This window comes from Belonocnema kinseyi, chromosome 5 (assembly GCF_010883055.1).
Source record: "Belonocnema kinseyi isolate 2016_QV_RU_SX_M_011 chromosome 5, B_treatae_v1, whole genome shotgun sequence".
Lineage (NCBI taxonomy): Eukaryota > Metazoa > Arthropoda > Insecta > Hymenoptera > Cynipidae > Belonocnema > Belonocnema kinseyi.
The window spans coordinates 27,288,598-27,304,311 of NC_046661.1; the positions used below are offsets into that span (position 1 = coordinate 27,288,598).

Sequence of the window (15,714 nt, forward strand, 5' to 3'; positions counted from 1 at the left end):
AACCCGAGCTAACCTCAGAATACATGTTTAAGAGTGTCAAATCTCTCGAAAATACAGTTGGTGGGTAGTGGTGTTTCCTATATTTGTAGGGGTGGTTGGGGGTTGGAGGGTAGTCCGTTTAGCGTGCAATCGACTCTGGATACTTATAAGATACTACCAGGATTTTTTCAGATTTTTTGGTCCAAAAATAAATTAGGCCAAAAACCGGCCTTACTAACCCTCCCCCTTTCCAAACCCAAAATGTTACGAATTGCCGCGGTCTCCCCTAACAATACCTATTGATTGACAATTTATGTTTTTTAGTTAAAAATGTATCTGCTTTGTTAAAGATAAATCTTTTTGGTAATTAATTTATCTTATGGGTTACAAATTCAACTATTTGGTTCAATCTTTAATTTAATAAATGTTTAATGAATTCATTAATTTTTTATTAATTTAAGTTTAATCGTCATTTTATTTCAAATTTCATTTCTTTTTTCTTTTATTTTTTTTAAATCGTTACATTTTTGGTTGAAAACTACTTTGTTAAACTCAAATTTTATTTGAAAATTCGATTTTTTGGAAAGTTACCTCTTTCAGTTTTAAATACCACTATATCGTTAAAAATGCATGTATTTTGTTGAAAATTCGTCTTTTCGGTAGCAAATGGATCTTCTTGGTTCAGAAATTCTTTTTCGTTGGATATATTCAACTTTTTTTTTTAATTAAAATATTTGGTTGAATGTTGAACTCTTGTTAAAAGAAATTCGGTTTTGGAAAGATTCGTCTTTTTGGCTTGAAAATATATCAAATTGGTAGAATATAAAAGTATTTGGTAGCAAATAAACTCTATTGTGAAAATTCATACCCTTGGCTGATAATGATTTAATTATTTTGATAGGAAATTCAACTGCTTAGATAAAAATAAAACTATTCATTGCAAAATTTAAGTACTTGGTAGAAAACTAAATTTTTTGTTAAAATGTTATAATTTTCTGGTTGAAAATTCAGCCCTTTTAAAGATAATTCGTTTTTTGACTTCATAGTTTTCACAATTTTGTTGGAAAAGTATATATTTTGTTGCACATTCGTATTTAAAAAGAAAATATTGTTTACAACAAATTTAACTATTCTATTTTTTTAAATGTAAATGACAGGTATTTTATTTTTTTTAAGTTTTTAACGCTGCAAGAAAAAGTATTGCAATTACTTCGTGAGTTCGGTGAGGTATGACAAGCACTCAATCTATATCCTGGGCTCGATCCTGGGTTTACGAAGTTGGTTTACAGTATCTTGGAAAAAATAACACACTGAGCCACCCATCGACATATAGAAATGGACCAGTAATGCTGTAGGGAGAACGGTAATGGGCTCTAGAGAGAGAAAAAACATATAAGACGTTGACCTATCTCTTTCTAGATAAAGCTGATTGGTCGAGAATATTTCCATTGGGTGAAGTTTGAAGCAGCACAGGACCGTGCTTTGTGTCGCGAGTGCCCCAATATTGTGACGTTTATCGCACTTTTCAGAATTGATTTATTTATAATTTATTTAATTATAATTTTTTATAAAGAAATATAAAAAATGGTGGCAGCCTGTGCAGTTTGTGGGCGTTGTCAAGACGTTTATACGGGGATATGTTTTCATACGTAAGTAAAGTTATTGAATATAGTAAAATAAAAAACGTTACAACAAAAACAAAACCTCAAGATATGAAGCTTTGTACCAATGCAATACAAATTATTATTTTTTATGTTATAGAAATATTGTTCAAATTTTTGACAGTTTTACATTATTTTCGAACTCAGAAAACGATTATTATTGTAGCATTTTCAATCCAATTTCAAGAAAAATTTAAGGTTACCAAATTTTTAAAATAATCTATCTGAAACAGGTTATCTTACATGAATGTTCTTTAAAATTTATTTTATTATAACTACAAATTTCTAATGTATTGTTTATCTTTTCTTTTTATTGGCCGTACAGAATATTTAGGCAATACCTGGGGCCACCAAATCACTTGACAGAGTCCTGAAATAGATAAAAGCAGGTCTACGTCTCATAAGTTTTTTCTCTCTCTAGAGCCCATTTCAGTTCTCCAAATAGCGTTACCGGTCCATTTCTATATGTCGATTGAGCCACCCGTTGTTTCGTTCAAAAAATAGCCTGTCCGATATTTCGCTCGCCATGGGTGCACTCAGGGTGGCGATTTGCTCCTTCCAGGCTCACAAAATGCATCAGATTTTCAATTAATTAGAATAAAACAAGAACCAGACAATCTTTCGAACAATAACCTCTTTGAGAGATTGTATTCACCCATTAAGGTTATGTGTTTAAATATGACATCTAACAATTCATAATTGTGGGAGAAAAGTTGTCATTTGTAAATACATGGGCTAAATATCCAGTCTCAGGAAACACCGTAATGTCACTTGTTCCTTTGCGTAGGAAGGACGGAGAAAAGTCTAGCTTTTTCGAATATCTTACACTATATGTCACTCTTAACATTCATTAACTGCATCATTAATTCCAGCAAATCGTAACTTTTCAATATTTTTACAGGGGAAAAATTTTCAAACTAAATGAAAATTGTATTAATAATTGTAAACTGGTTTTTAAAAAGCATGTAACTCTGAGAATTCTTTAATCATGGAAAGAATTCTGCAAAGTATTAACATTTCAGGACTTACAGGGGATATTCTTTAAAGAAATGAAAATTATTTAAATAATTGTCTTTTGTGGGATATTTTTCAGACTCAACACCTAGTTCTTGGAAGGAAGGCTGTCAAAATTAATAGTTATTGGGAGAAAATTATTACTTGAACCTTTTTTAAGAGGTGACTAAGCTTTAGTTAACGAGAATTTAATGACAAATGCATCGTTTTTCCATTTCTTCGAAAACGAGATTTTCCCATTTAAAATTCCATGTTGCAGTGAAACCTCGATAATTCGAATTTTCGATTATTCGAAATTTTGTTTGGCACACGGGTTATTTTGACACAATTTAAAAAAAAATGAAATTTCTGTTTCCGGGAAACAAAAAAATGTTGGACAGCTCGATCACCGAAAATAGAAAGTTGAATTTTTTTAGGTATAAATTTCTACCACCCTAATATCGCTAATTTTCTTATAATTTGTAATAAAATACTATAAAGAGATATATTTTATAGGAAAAGATGCTGCACCAGCTCTTTCTCTACACGGTCGAACGAAATCTGGAAAAGCAGAAACTACACCAGCCCCAGGAGATTACGATCCACAAAAAGCAGAAAAAATTATTCTTGACCACTCCCCGAAATATTCTTTTGGAGTTAAGACTTACGTAGAAAAAACCAGTGCCACTCCTGGTAAGTTTTTTATTTAAGTAAATTTGATTAATTTGTTATTAAAATTTCTCTGATCAGGCAATGAAAAGTTTTCATTCTCTTATATCTTACATAAATTATTAATCTCTTTTGTACAAATATTTGAATATGCATATTTTTCGTTCATTTATTACTATAGGTTTATTATACATTTCCATAGAGTTCTGAAGACAATAACAAAAAAAACTATAGTTTCCGAATTGATGCTACAGAATGTATTATTCATTTATTATTGGTTGGGCCGTGGCTACGCATACCGTAATTTCGGTACAAATGGATAGATATTTTCGATACGAATAGCGGGACCTGCAAAAGGATGTATTTGTACCAAGATTTCGGTACACATAGACACTGCCTATTATTTATGCAAGAGAATCGACTTTTGCACATGAATATTAATGTCTCTACGAATAAATAATTATATTCATTAGTTACACACTTTTTGATACCTTAAATGAAAAAAATTTCTTTAACCTCCCAGGCTGTGAAAAATGTTTGTTTCTGACTCAAAAAAGTGATATGATTACCATAAAAGCAACAAAATATTAATGCTATTCTTACAAAAATTCTCTTATATCAAACAAACTTTTCTTCACACGCAAAGGGTTGATTTTAACTAAATTTTTAAGTTGATTTTAAATTAATAAAGCAGGTATCACAGAAAAAACGAAAGATAAAGTTTACATCGATTCCAGGTGAAAGATTCACCGCAACAAAAATTAACCTTGTCTGATAAACTTTACATGAATCGAAGATCATTTCCGATTTTTAACCTTGCCTGGATAATCTTTCGCCTTATAATCGCTCCATTTTTATCCGAGATGTAGTGAAAATTGCGACGCCAGCGCTATCTATCGTTGTTTTACTTCAGTAAATTGGAGAGAACTGGGGATTCCCATCTGGCAGTTGCTTTTTGCGCTTTTGCTAAGGGCTCTCTCACAAGATTGCAGATCCACAAGTTGCGGACATGCGCAAGTCATCAGTTGTAAAAATAGAGATTTTTCCGCCAGTGAAAAAATCTCCAAATAGCGGTAATTTGAATGTTCGATTTTATTTTAATATAAAATGTAATGTTTTTCAAATGATAGGCAAATGTATGCAGCTAAAGATAATTACAGAGCAATAACGTCGATGAATTAAATACATTTTTCAATGTTTTGATGAAAAGAGACAAGCACATGCCAAATCAGCTGACTTATCTATCTTAGTTCTGTGTTCATCAGTTTAGGTGTTTCCTATTTTGTATCGCTTTTTCAACAAAATAATATTTTTTTGTGCACAGGAGGTAAGTGTTTTTGATATTTTTTAACATAATAATATCATGTCTTTGCAGAGAATATATTTATACGTCTTACGGCACGTATTTAAGGAAGCATAACCGGCATAACCTCTAAATTACATATAATGTGCTGGCTACGCTTTTTTAAGGATTTGCCCCCTGACGGACCGAAGGAACCGAAAGGAGCCTCTACAAAATACCCTTGAAGACCCCACTGAGTCCCCCTTTGGTTCCTTCTAGAAAAACTCAAAAAAACAGCAAGATCAACTTTTAAATTGTTGAAATTTTGATTCTACGTTAAAATTTCCATTAAAAACTCACACAGTAATCGCAATGCTCTTTTTGCAACGTTAAACATTTTTTAAATGTCATTAACTTCTGCTGAAGGTGACTTCAAGCGCATCCATAATAGCATAAGTGGTATGTTGCGCGCGAAGTTTAAAAATAAAATTCTCTCACTTGCATCGCAGCGTTGTCTGAAATTTCCACTGCGTGGCCCTAGCACCTAGAAAAATTTCTTAGTTACCGACAGAACGCTTATTAACTGCTGCTAAAAAAATGCAAATTTTAACGTAGAATCCGAATTTCAACAATTTAAAAGTTGATCTTGCTGTTTTTTTGTTCTTTTTTTTTAGTTTTTTTTAGAAGGAACCGAAGGGGGACTTAGTGGGGTCTTCAAGGATACTTTGTAGAGCAGCGATTCCCAAACTAGTGTCGACGGTAGGCGGTCCGACCGCGGTCGGGGGAAGCCACCCCGGGCCCAGCACATCGGCAGCCCCCCTCCCACACTATAAGGACTCTTTCATTGTCATAGGATTTAAGGCTGTTTCAATAACTAAAATCCTAAAGACATGGCTCCATTCAATTCTAATTATCTGAATCATTTCCTAATGTAATTTTAAGAAAAAAAAAGTTTATGAAAATCGGTTAACATTTCGAGTAATTAAGCATATCTTTAAGTACATGCAAAATTACAAGAACTGTCAACAGGCATTGAGGATAATAACCGACTTTTATCTACTTTCTTTTCATTTGCTTAAAATCAGATTAGGAAATTAATTCAACTAATTCAAAATTAATTTATTAACATTTTAACACATTTTAATTTTTCTCAACCGGTTCTAATTATCTCGCGTGAAGCATGCAACCTCACGCATAGCCGACAATCAAGTATCTTCCTTGGGTTCTAGTAGAGGGAAAAAATGGTAGGGTGGCGGCCCTGTCCCTCCCTGAAAACTGCAAAAAAATTTGGGAATCGCTGTTGTAGAGGCTCTTTTTGTTTCCTTCAGTCCGCCAGGGCCGTGCAACTTATACAGACTATTATTTGCAAAGGCATAATATTATTATATCACGAATGTAGAAAAATATTTCCTCCTTTGCACAAAAAATATTATTTTGTTGAAAAAGCGATACAAAATAAGAAAACCCCAAACTGATGAACACAGAAGTTGGAGATGAATCAGCTGATTTGCAATGTCCTTGGTTCGTGTGAAAGGGCCCTAAATGATATTAAGTAAGTCTTAATTCATCTGCAATAGTCTAATTGATTTCGGAGGAAATATATCAGGAAGAACAAATTTTTTTCGTGTTTTCTGTTACTGATTCTACATGTTTTACCGAAATTTGCTCACTTCAGCGTCACGCAATAAACGAGATCAGAATTATTCTTCTAACCTCAGTGAAACTTATGCCGAAATATTTTTAATTTTCAACCGTTGCAAGTCTTACATGCGCCAAATTTGAACTTTTTTTCGTTTTAAATCTGGTGTCCTGATTTATAGCTCGAATTCACTCGAGCATTGCCGTTTTCCCATTGCTCCCTAGCAGAACGAAGGAACCGAAAGGAGCCTCTACACAGTACCCTTAAAGACCCCATTGGGTCCCTATTCGGTTCCATTTTAAAAAACTCAAAAAAACAGCAAGCTCAACTTTTAAACTGTTGAAATTTGGATTCTACGTTAGAATTTCTGTTGGAAACTCACGGAGTAATCGCAATACTTTTTTTTTTTGCAGGGGTAAAATGTTAAAAAAATATATAAGATCTATAACGCCTGTTGACTGCAAATACATTTGAAGTGTCGCAGTTAACAGGCGTTATTCGTCTTATAATTTTTTTAACCTTTCACCATTCTAAAAAAATATATTGCGATTATTCCGTCACCTTCTATAAGGAATTTTAACGTAGAATCGGAATTTCAACAATTTAAAAGTTAATCTTGCTATAATTTTTTAAGTTTTTTAAAAAGGAACTGAATGGGGATCCAATGGGGTCTTTGCGGGTACTTTGTAGAGGCTCCATTCGGTTCCTTCGGTCCGCCAGGGCTGCTAAGGACGCCGTCGTAGACGACAGCTTTTATTCCATCGTAGCATAGACTTTCACCAAATAGCATGTTAACTTTAATAGCGGGAAATTTTACATGCAACAAAATTTAACTTTAGTTCTTTCTGTGATATTTGGCTTTTTTAATATAATTGTATGTATTACGACATGGTGTTTTCACCAACATGATACATACATTTTTCCATTTTGAAAATATTAAGAAGGATAAAAGGTATACAATATTGACACAAATAGTTAATTTTCTTATAATATTAGTTGATAGAAAAATTTCCGATTCTTGTTGCAACTGTATAAATTTACGTCCCATGTAGCACCGGGTGATTATAATTCCGACTCAGTGAGACTCGACAATATCCCTCACTACAGTTTTAGCATAAAATCTGAAAAGGATAAACCAAACGCCGTTCCTGGTAAATATGTTCCCTTATTTTATTTCTCTCCTGTTAAATATTCTAACGAGAATAATTAAAAAAGAAAGGTTTATTTGATCAAGTTTAGAAAAATATTCCACATTCCCAAGCAGAGTTTCCAATCTGACGAAAAATGGATTAAACTGTGAGAAAATTAATATTAGTTGTAATTTTGGCACGTTAAACAAAAATGTATGAAATATGCACGTAGTTTAGAAATCAAAGTACCTGAATTTTTATTTTCTGTATTGAGCAATATGAAGTACGATATTTTTCGCATTTTATGCCTGGTAAGTGGTATAATTATTCTATTTCTACTTTTATATTAATTATTACTTTTTATTTTCTTTACTGTCGGCTATTTGTGTATGCCTAATTTTTCCCCCGTAAAACTAGTATTGTCTTTGTTTCTAAAATTATTGAACCATGCTATTTTGTATACAGTGTTACTTGAGTATGAAATGTAAGAAATTACTTTCACTCAGAGAAAAAGTTGTCTTGGAACAAAAGTATCGTCCTCTTGTCTGTTTTATTTTGAATGACGACAATATAAATATATTTTTCACACAAACGGAATTATTTGCCTGAAAGATTAAATGAAGTTGTCTCATAAGGGATTTTTTTCTGCAAAATGACTCCTACCGAGACAAATGAAAATCCTCTCAACCTTCAATTTAAGAGGGAATTCCATTAACGTCAAGAAAGATCCTTTTGTCACAAGAGGACATTTCTCTGAGTGTTGTCATTCATAGAAAATATATTTTGTAGCACCAGGAGCTTATTTCCCTGAAATAGTGAAACTCGATAAGGCTCCTCAATACAGTTTCGGTCTCCGAACGCCTATCGAGAAACCAAACGACACACCAGGTATAAGTTCACATAAATTACCTTTATATATGTACAGTTTATATTAAAGATATAATATTCCAAAATTTTTCTGCAGGTATAAATTCAAAACGCATAGAGATCGTTTTTTAAATCAGTTACTGCGATAATAAATATTCAAATATTAATAAATACACTGAGACACCTTTCGTTAGAATAAATGAAAAAAAATCGGGAAAAAATGAATTAGAATTAAGTATAATATCGTTTCAAAATAGGGAAAACGGAGGTTTCATTGCACTTATTCATATTACAGCACCGAAGTTTAATATTATCATACGAGTATTTAAAACACGAAGACGACAAAGTAGTATTCTTAAGGGCATTTGATACTTACAGTTTCCCCGCCTTTTTTTCCACAAAAATGAAAATTTTTAAAAACTGAATTCGGAAATGCTAAATAAAAATTTTATGCATATGCATTATTTTGAGGATACGTCGTTTTTCATCTCTGCCTTTCCAATAATCTGGAAATTATTTATGAAATAAACTTTTTTGATTGCCTGCAAACAAGGTTAGTTCCGGGAGATTAGTTACTATGTTTATTTGTAAGTCCAAAGTTTTCGGCCAAAAATATTGTGTAGTTTGGAAGTAACGCTCGGGTGAATTGTAACACACATAACCTCGAAATATACACGCACGTTGTTAGCAATATCAAAAATTTTTTGATAAAAAAAACACAAAAAAAGTGTGTGGGGACGTCCGTTAGCATGGTCGCTATCATTTTCCAGATTTTGTAGACAAAATATTTTTTATCCTAGGAAAAAAGCCGGGGGAATCTAACACTGAAAAAGTCGATACTGTTTCCTAAGCGCTATGCAAATTAATCACATTTTGCTAATTTAAAACTTTTTTTAATTAACCTACAAAAAAAGTGTCTGGGGACGTCCGTTAGCGTGTTCGCTATTATTTCCCAAACTTTTAAGACAAAATATGTATTATTCTAGAAAAAAAGCTGGAGGAACCTAAAACTGGTAAAATCGACAATTTTCTAAGTATCACATGCCCTTAGTACGAAATATTACGAATTTCCATTTCAAGAATTTACAATATGAAAAAATGATATTCTTTTTACTGAGTTTTCGAAAAATAATTTGAATTAAAAAAATAGTGAATATCATAATCTCGAAAACGTATTTTATAAATCGATATTGTCAATATGACAGAAGCCTGAGACGCATAGCAAACTATGAAATCATTATTCTTGATTTTTATATAGTTTCGGTTGAGAATGCTCCTCGAGTGTTTCCGCCGTTTTCTGATCGAGCCCGATTGTGCAGAGCCGAACATGGAACACATGTTTATGTTTCACAACATTTTAAATAAAAGTTAACCCCTTTTTATTTTCAGTTCATTCATTTACTATGGAATTTAAAACATTCGAAATTCTTTCTCACTGTTATTCATTCAAGAATATTATCAATTCCTTAAAAAAAATTTATTTTATACAAAATAACTTTAATCATTGAAAGTAATAAAATGTTTAATCTATCTTTTAAGAAAATGTCTGAAGCAACAAATCACTAGTGAAACAGGGCCCAGATATTTGTCAAACTGCCCTGAGATGTCAAGCGATACCGCTTTGCCGAGACTTTTGACAAATATTCCATAACGTAAGTTAGCCGTGGACTTTAGTTGTTGGACATAAAATACGTTAGTGATTTAGAAAAGTTTAGGTTCGAATCTCGTTGCAGCGATTCCGATTTTTCATAGCAATAAAGCGTGCGATTATGTACACTGCCCTGCAAAAGTTTAGACTCACTTAGAAAAATCGCTTTTTTTGTGTGTATTTATCGCTTTAATTATACCGGAGCTAAAAAAATGTCTCTTTAAAAGGTTAACATTTCAATTTTTCCAACTTTTTTCTTACAAATTCAAGTTCTTGCAATTCGAAAAGAAATTTTTTACGATTTATACTCGTAAGCTGTTGTGACACGGTGAAAAAAGCTTCAAAATGAGCCCAAGAACATTGAAAAACGTTAACCATTTCGGAAGTTATTGAAAACTTAAGCAAACATTGAATTCTACACTATTTTTCCAATATCTACTTAAATACTAGATAAATTGGCTTCATCCTGGGCTTAGTTTAGACAGAATTTCGAAAACAATCAACCTTTTAAAGAGACATTTTTAACTCCGGTATAATTAAAGCGATAAATACAAACAAAAAAAAGATTTTTCTAATTGAATCCAAACTTTTGCAGGGCAGTGTATGTAGTGAATAAATTAAGTATATAATAATAAGAATAATAATTTTACGCGTGTTTCGGTATTTAATTGTATTTAATTGGTGTATTTAGTTCCTCCTTCTAAATGCTAAATCTTTTGGTGGAGTGATTTATTTTTCATATAATTTTTTGAGATACTCATATTTCTCGTATGCTTTTATGACAACCTTAAAAGATGATTTCACTCTTTCGAATAAAATGCATTGCTGTCGTTTTAACTTCGCTTGTTAACTTTGATATAGTGGATTTTAAATCCTTGAAAGTTTTATAAGAGATAATGCAACATCCTTTCCATTTGTTCAAACAAAAGTATTAGTCTTGCCGGCTGAAAATCACTACATCAATTTTTCATACGCAAACCCTATTTTCCCTATTTTGGAACGATATTACACTAAATTCTTATTCATTTTTATCATTTATTCTAACAAAAAGTCTCTCAGTGTATAAACTTTTGTTAAAGGGTCCTGGAAATCGAGGCAAAATCGTTGAAATAAGATTCAGGGCAAACGGTGAAGCCAATCTGTCTGCTTTTTGTATAAATAATCTAAAGAGTATATAAACTATCGGTAAGGGCCGCTTTTTTTTTTAAAAAATCTATTTTTCATGTAAAAATTTAAAGAAAGAAATTTTTCTCGGCACAATCGTTGTACTAACGTATTCGACTATTCAGCGGAACAGGTAAGGCAGTTTTAGAGCTACGATTTTCCTTTGGGCAATCCTAGCGAGGAGTACCTTCCCGGTAACAAGCGTTGAATAGAGAAAAATTAATATTTTCAGCTTTCAGTGCAACAGTCAAGATTATTCTATTCTTTTGAGGTCGCGATTTTTCCATCTATATAAAATGTCATTATAAGAATAGCATATTACCGAAACTAATTAATTTCTATTTCCATAATGATCGCTGCATAGTTTCCTATGCCCCGAAAGAGAACGAGGTTTCAATATATTTAATTCCTTCTTCTAAGACCATTTCTCTCGCAATACCACCCACGCGAATTTAACTTTTTTAGGTTAAATATTTAGTGCAGAATTTGTTCAAATTTTTTCAACCAAAATTAGGATTTTTGAATCACCGGAAGTGCATGATTTCTGAACAAACAAAAACACTGGCGGAGCCAGCGGAATGTTTCGCTGGATCCGACATGATCCAAAGTCAACTTTATATGGGCACATTATTCTCGTCCTCACTATTCCAAATTTGTGCAACCAACTTCAATCCATAAAAACTACCTCCTATGCGAAAAACAGCATGGCGGGGCCATCGAAACGTTTTGCTGGCCCCGACATTATCCAAAATCCACTTTATATGGGTGACTTATTTCCGTCTTAATTTGTTCAAATTTTTGCAACCAACTTCAACCCCTAAAGACTACCCCCCCCCCCCCCCCCCCCTGTAAAGAACACCACGGTGGGGCAAGCGAAACGTTTCTCTGGCCCCGACATGATCAAAAATAAAATTTATATATGGTCGAATTAGTTTCGTCTTAATTTTCTCAAATTTGTGCAATTAACTTCATCCCCTAAAAACTATCCTCTTTGCAAAAAAACACCACGACGGGGCAAGCGCAATATTTCTTTGGCCCCGACATGACCCAAAATCAACTTTATATGGCTGAATTAGTTTCGTCTTAATTTTGTCAAATTTGTGCAACCAACTTCAACCCCTAAAAACTACCACCTGTGTGCCAAACCCTGTGTGACCCTGTGTGGTGGGAAAACCGACATAGTGCTTTCCGCACAGGGGGTAGTTTTTAAGGGTTGAAGTTGGTTGCAGGAATTTGAGCAAATTAAGACGAAAATAATGCGCCCATACAGTGGCGTAACTACAACCGTGTAGGCCCCGCCGTATAAATGTTTAAGAGGCCCCTCTTATAAAATTAAAAAGCAAACACCGTCTAAGTGTAGCTGAAATACATTTACAAAAAAATCTAACATAGTTCTTTTTATTATATATTACAAATTATATTTTATTTTAGACAATTTATATCAGAAATTACACATAGCTCTGACTTTAAAATTAGTATTGCACCGTTAAAAAAATATCTGCACGTTGTTATATCACAATTAATCTCGCTTTCATTTTGCAAACTTATTAATAACAATTTCGATATCCAATTATTTTGCATCATCAAGTTCGATTGTCAGTAGAGATTGATTTAAGAATCGACTTTGATGCATTCTATTCCGTAAATAGGATTTTATCATTTTTAATTTGCTGAATGTCCTTTCGCAAGTTACTCAACTGTTACATGCACAGTTTAATAAATTTTTAATGAGTAAATTTAATGAGTAAAGTATGGAAAACATATTTTACTATTGGCGTCTCATTGAACCCGTTACTATTTCAAAGTGGGATAAAGTTGGTGACTAGCAAATGGAATTCTTTCGTGCAATCCTAATGATATCGAATCTGTAATTTCTCTGTAAACTATGTATTCACAGTGTCTGATTAGACCTTAGCCACCTTAAGGTGTGATTAAAGATATTGATTTTTAGAAATTCTTCACTGGTTCAATACTCCATTTTTGAGATATTTATGTAGCCCCTTCCTTACACTTTTCATACTCAAGTCTGTACTTTTTCGAATGTTTCTTTGCAGTGTTTGAGATTTTAAGTAAACGAGTTAAATCTATATTTTTTGCTTGAAGTAATTCTTATGAAATATTTACTTCGTTTAGTATATTGGAAAGCATTGTGCACATCATTATAAATTCAAACTTCACCACGTTTTTTTTTTAAATTATAGCTGCTTTAGCTGCATTAATCCATCAGACCACGTTTCTTTATTAGCCGAGAAGATTTCGGAATATTTCAGATATGTAAAAACATAATCTAGACAATTAAAAATAAAATTTTGTTTATTTGAAAAGAGATTACACAATATTAGGAAAAATTTAAACCAGTTTAGAAGATTGTGAGTATTGAAATATTTTTTATCTATTTTAAAATTAGAAAATTTTTAATTTAGCACTGGCCGTCAGGGGCCCCCTCACTGAAGGAGGCCCCCCGCAATGCGGGGTTTCGCGATAAGGAAGTTACGTCACTGCGCCCATATAAAATTGATATTGGATCATCTCGGTGCTAGCTAATCATTTTGCTGTTCCAACCATGGTGTTTGAAACACAGGGGGTAGTTTTTAGGTGTTGAAGAAGATTGAACAAATTTGAACAATTAAGTCGAAAAAAATGGGTCCATGTAAAGTATATTTTGAACAATGTCTGCGTCAGCGGATCATTTTGCTGTTCCCGCCATGGCGTTTGGCACACAGAGAGTTGTTTTCAGGGGATGAAGTTGTTTGAACAAATTTGAACAAATTAAGACCAAAATAAAATTGCCCATATAACGTTGATTTTGGATCATATCGGGGCCAGTGAAACATTTCGCTGGCCCCGCCATGCTTTTTTCGCGCAGGGGGGAAGTTTTTAAGGATTAAATCTGGTTGAAGAAATTTGAACAAATTAAGACGAAAATAATGCGCCTATAGAAAGTTGATTTTGAATCATGTCAGGACCAGCGAAACATTTTGCTGGCCCCGCCAGTGTTGTTTTGAGAAATCAGGTACTTCCAGTGATGCACACATTTTAATTTTGGTTGAAAAAATTTTGAACAATATCTGCACTTAATATACAATACAAATGCACAGATGTACAACTCAGGGGTTGTCTGTAATAACCTGTTATAGAAGTCTAGTCTAACGCTTCGGTTTGTTGACCTTGCGAAAGCTTGTACAGACAAATTTCAAATGTTAATTTTTCAAACATATATAGAAATATGAAAGGTAAATGCGCATATTCATTTGCTCATGAAAAAATAGTAAGGCAATAACATCTCCATATGCACTAACAGGTCGCCGAGAAAACTTTTCATCGAAAGGACAAAAAAACTCCCCTGTCTACAAATATCTTGGTTCACTTTTCGAAATCTTGATCAGTGTTTTGTTAACAATACGTCTTTTCTGAAACGAAATTAATAATCTTTCTCCTTAAGAATTAAAGAATTTGATTTCAAAATAATTTACTTTGTTTAAAACGTTATTTTTGTTTAGAAATTAACATGTTCAATTGAAAGGGCATTTCTTGTGTACAAATTGGTCTTTTTCGGTAGAAAATAAAAAACTTCTTATTTGCAAATACAAATTCTTGCTTGAGTTTGTTTACAGTTCATCTCTTTGCTAAATAAAATTCAAATATTTTCTTGAAAAGTCATCATTTTCAGTGAAAATTTACATTATTTCGTTGGAAAAATAGTATTTTTCGTTGGGAAAGAACTCTTAATTGTTGAAAATTATTATTTTGTATTGCAAATTTCACTGTCTTCTCAAACGCGCAAGATGAGACTTCTGTAATCGGTTATTACAGACAGCCACTGAGTTGTGCAATCATGCAAAAGGCCGTAGCAGGATAAGTATGGTGTGGGTGCCCCTCCTCGGCTTTACCGATCATTATTATTATTACGCCATTAAGCCATTTCCCTTTCGGGGTAGGCGTGACTCACTCGGCAGGGGAAAGGAGTAGTGTGTGGAAGGGATAGAGAGCCAATTATGTTTATAATAAGGAGATAAATAAGAAAACAATCATTTTTTTAAAAGAAGTACTTTAAGAACATCAAATATTTTTTTCCCTATACCATACTCACATTCAAGGGTACAAAGTGTATTTTTGCGGAAATGATTACAGAATTTCTTCATAGTTTAAAAAAAATACTTTTTGGCTCCTCACATGTATGCAATTCTATGAGAATGAAGGGCCAACTTAATTTTTGCTTATGACGCAACAAGTTATACGCAATGGTGTAATAAAAACCAGATGCGACAGCATAATTCGATTACAAACACATTTTATCGTGAATTCTCCAGGCACAGTGTCAATTAATTATTAGGATATAGAAAAATACTACTCTTCGTTTACTACTAACATCCGACAAACTAATTTCATATTTGCCCAGGATGCATCACGTGGAGTTCGTCAGTCAAATTAGCATCGCTTACTTTATTTATACTATATACAACTACATAAATTCTGTCATCGAAGAAAACAGAGGCGACTATTCTGTATCTTAAAATAATATACATATGTTTTGTGCATATGAAGTTTTTATATGTAAATTCTTGGGTAACGTTTGTGTATATATAGTGTATATATGTTTCGTTAAATGATTAATACAGGATTTATATGGTTATATATAGTATAAGTAAAGTAAGGGATGCTGGTCGTACTGACAGCCCCTA

General features: G+C 32.8%; 1 protein-coding gene across 1 annotated transcript in view; it reads left to right on the forward strand.

The window, feature by feature from the left end:
- The window catches only part of LOC117173573, a 207,206-nt gene that overhangs the window by 12,470 nt on the left and 179,022 nt on the right, over nucleotides 1-15,714 (forward strand). Inside the window, exons 3-4 of the mRNA XM_033362215.1 lie at nucleotides 3,150-3,326; nucleotides 8,143-8,241. Coding sequence (XP_033218106.1) covers nucleotides 3,150-3,326; nucleotides 8,143-8,241 — 276 coding nt within the window. The remainder of the gene's footprint in view (nucleotides 1-3,149; nucleotides 3,327-8,142; nucleotides 8,242-15,714) is intronic.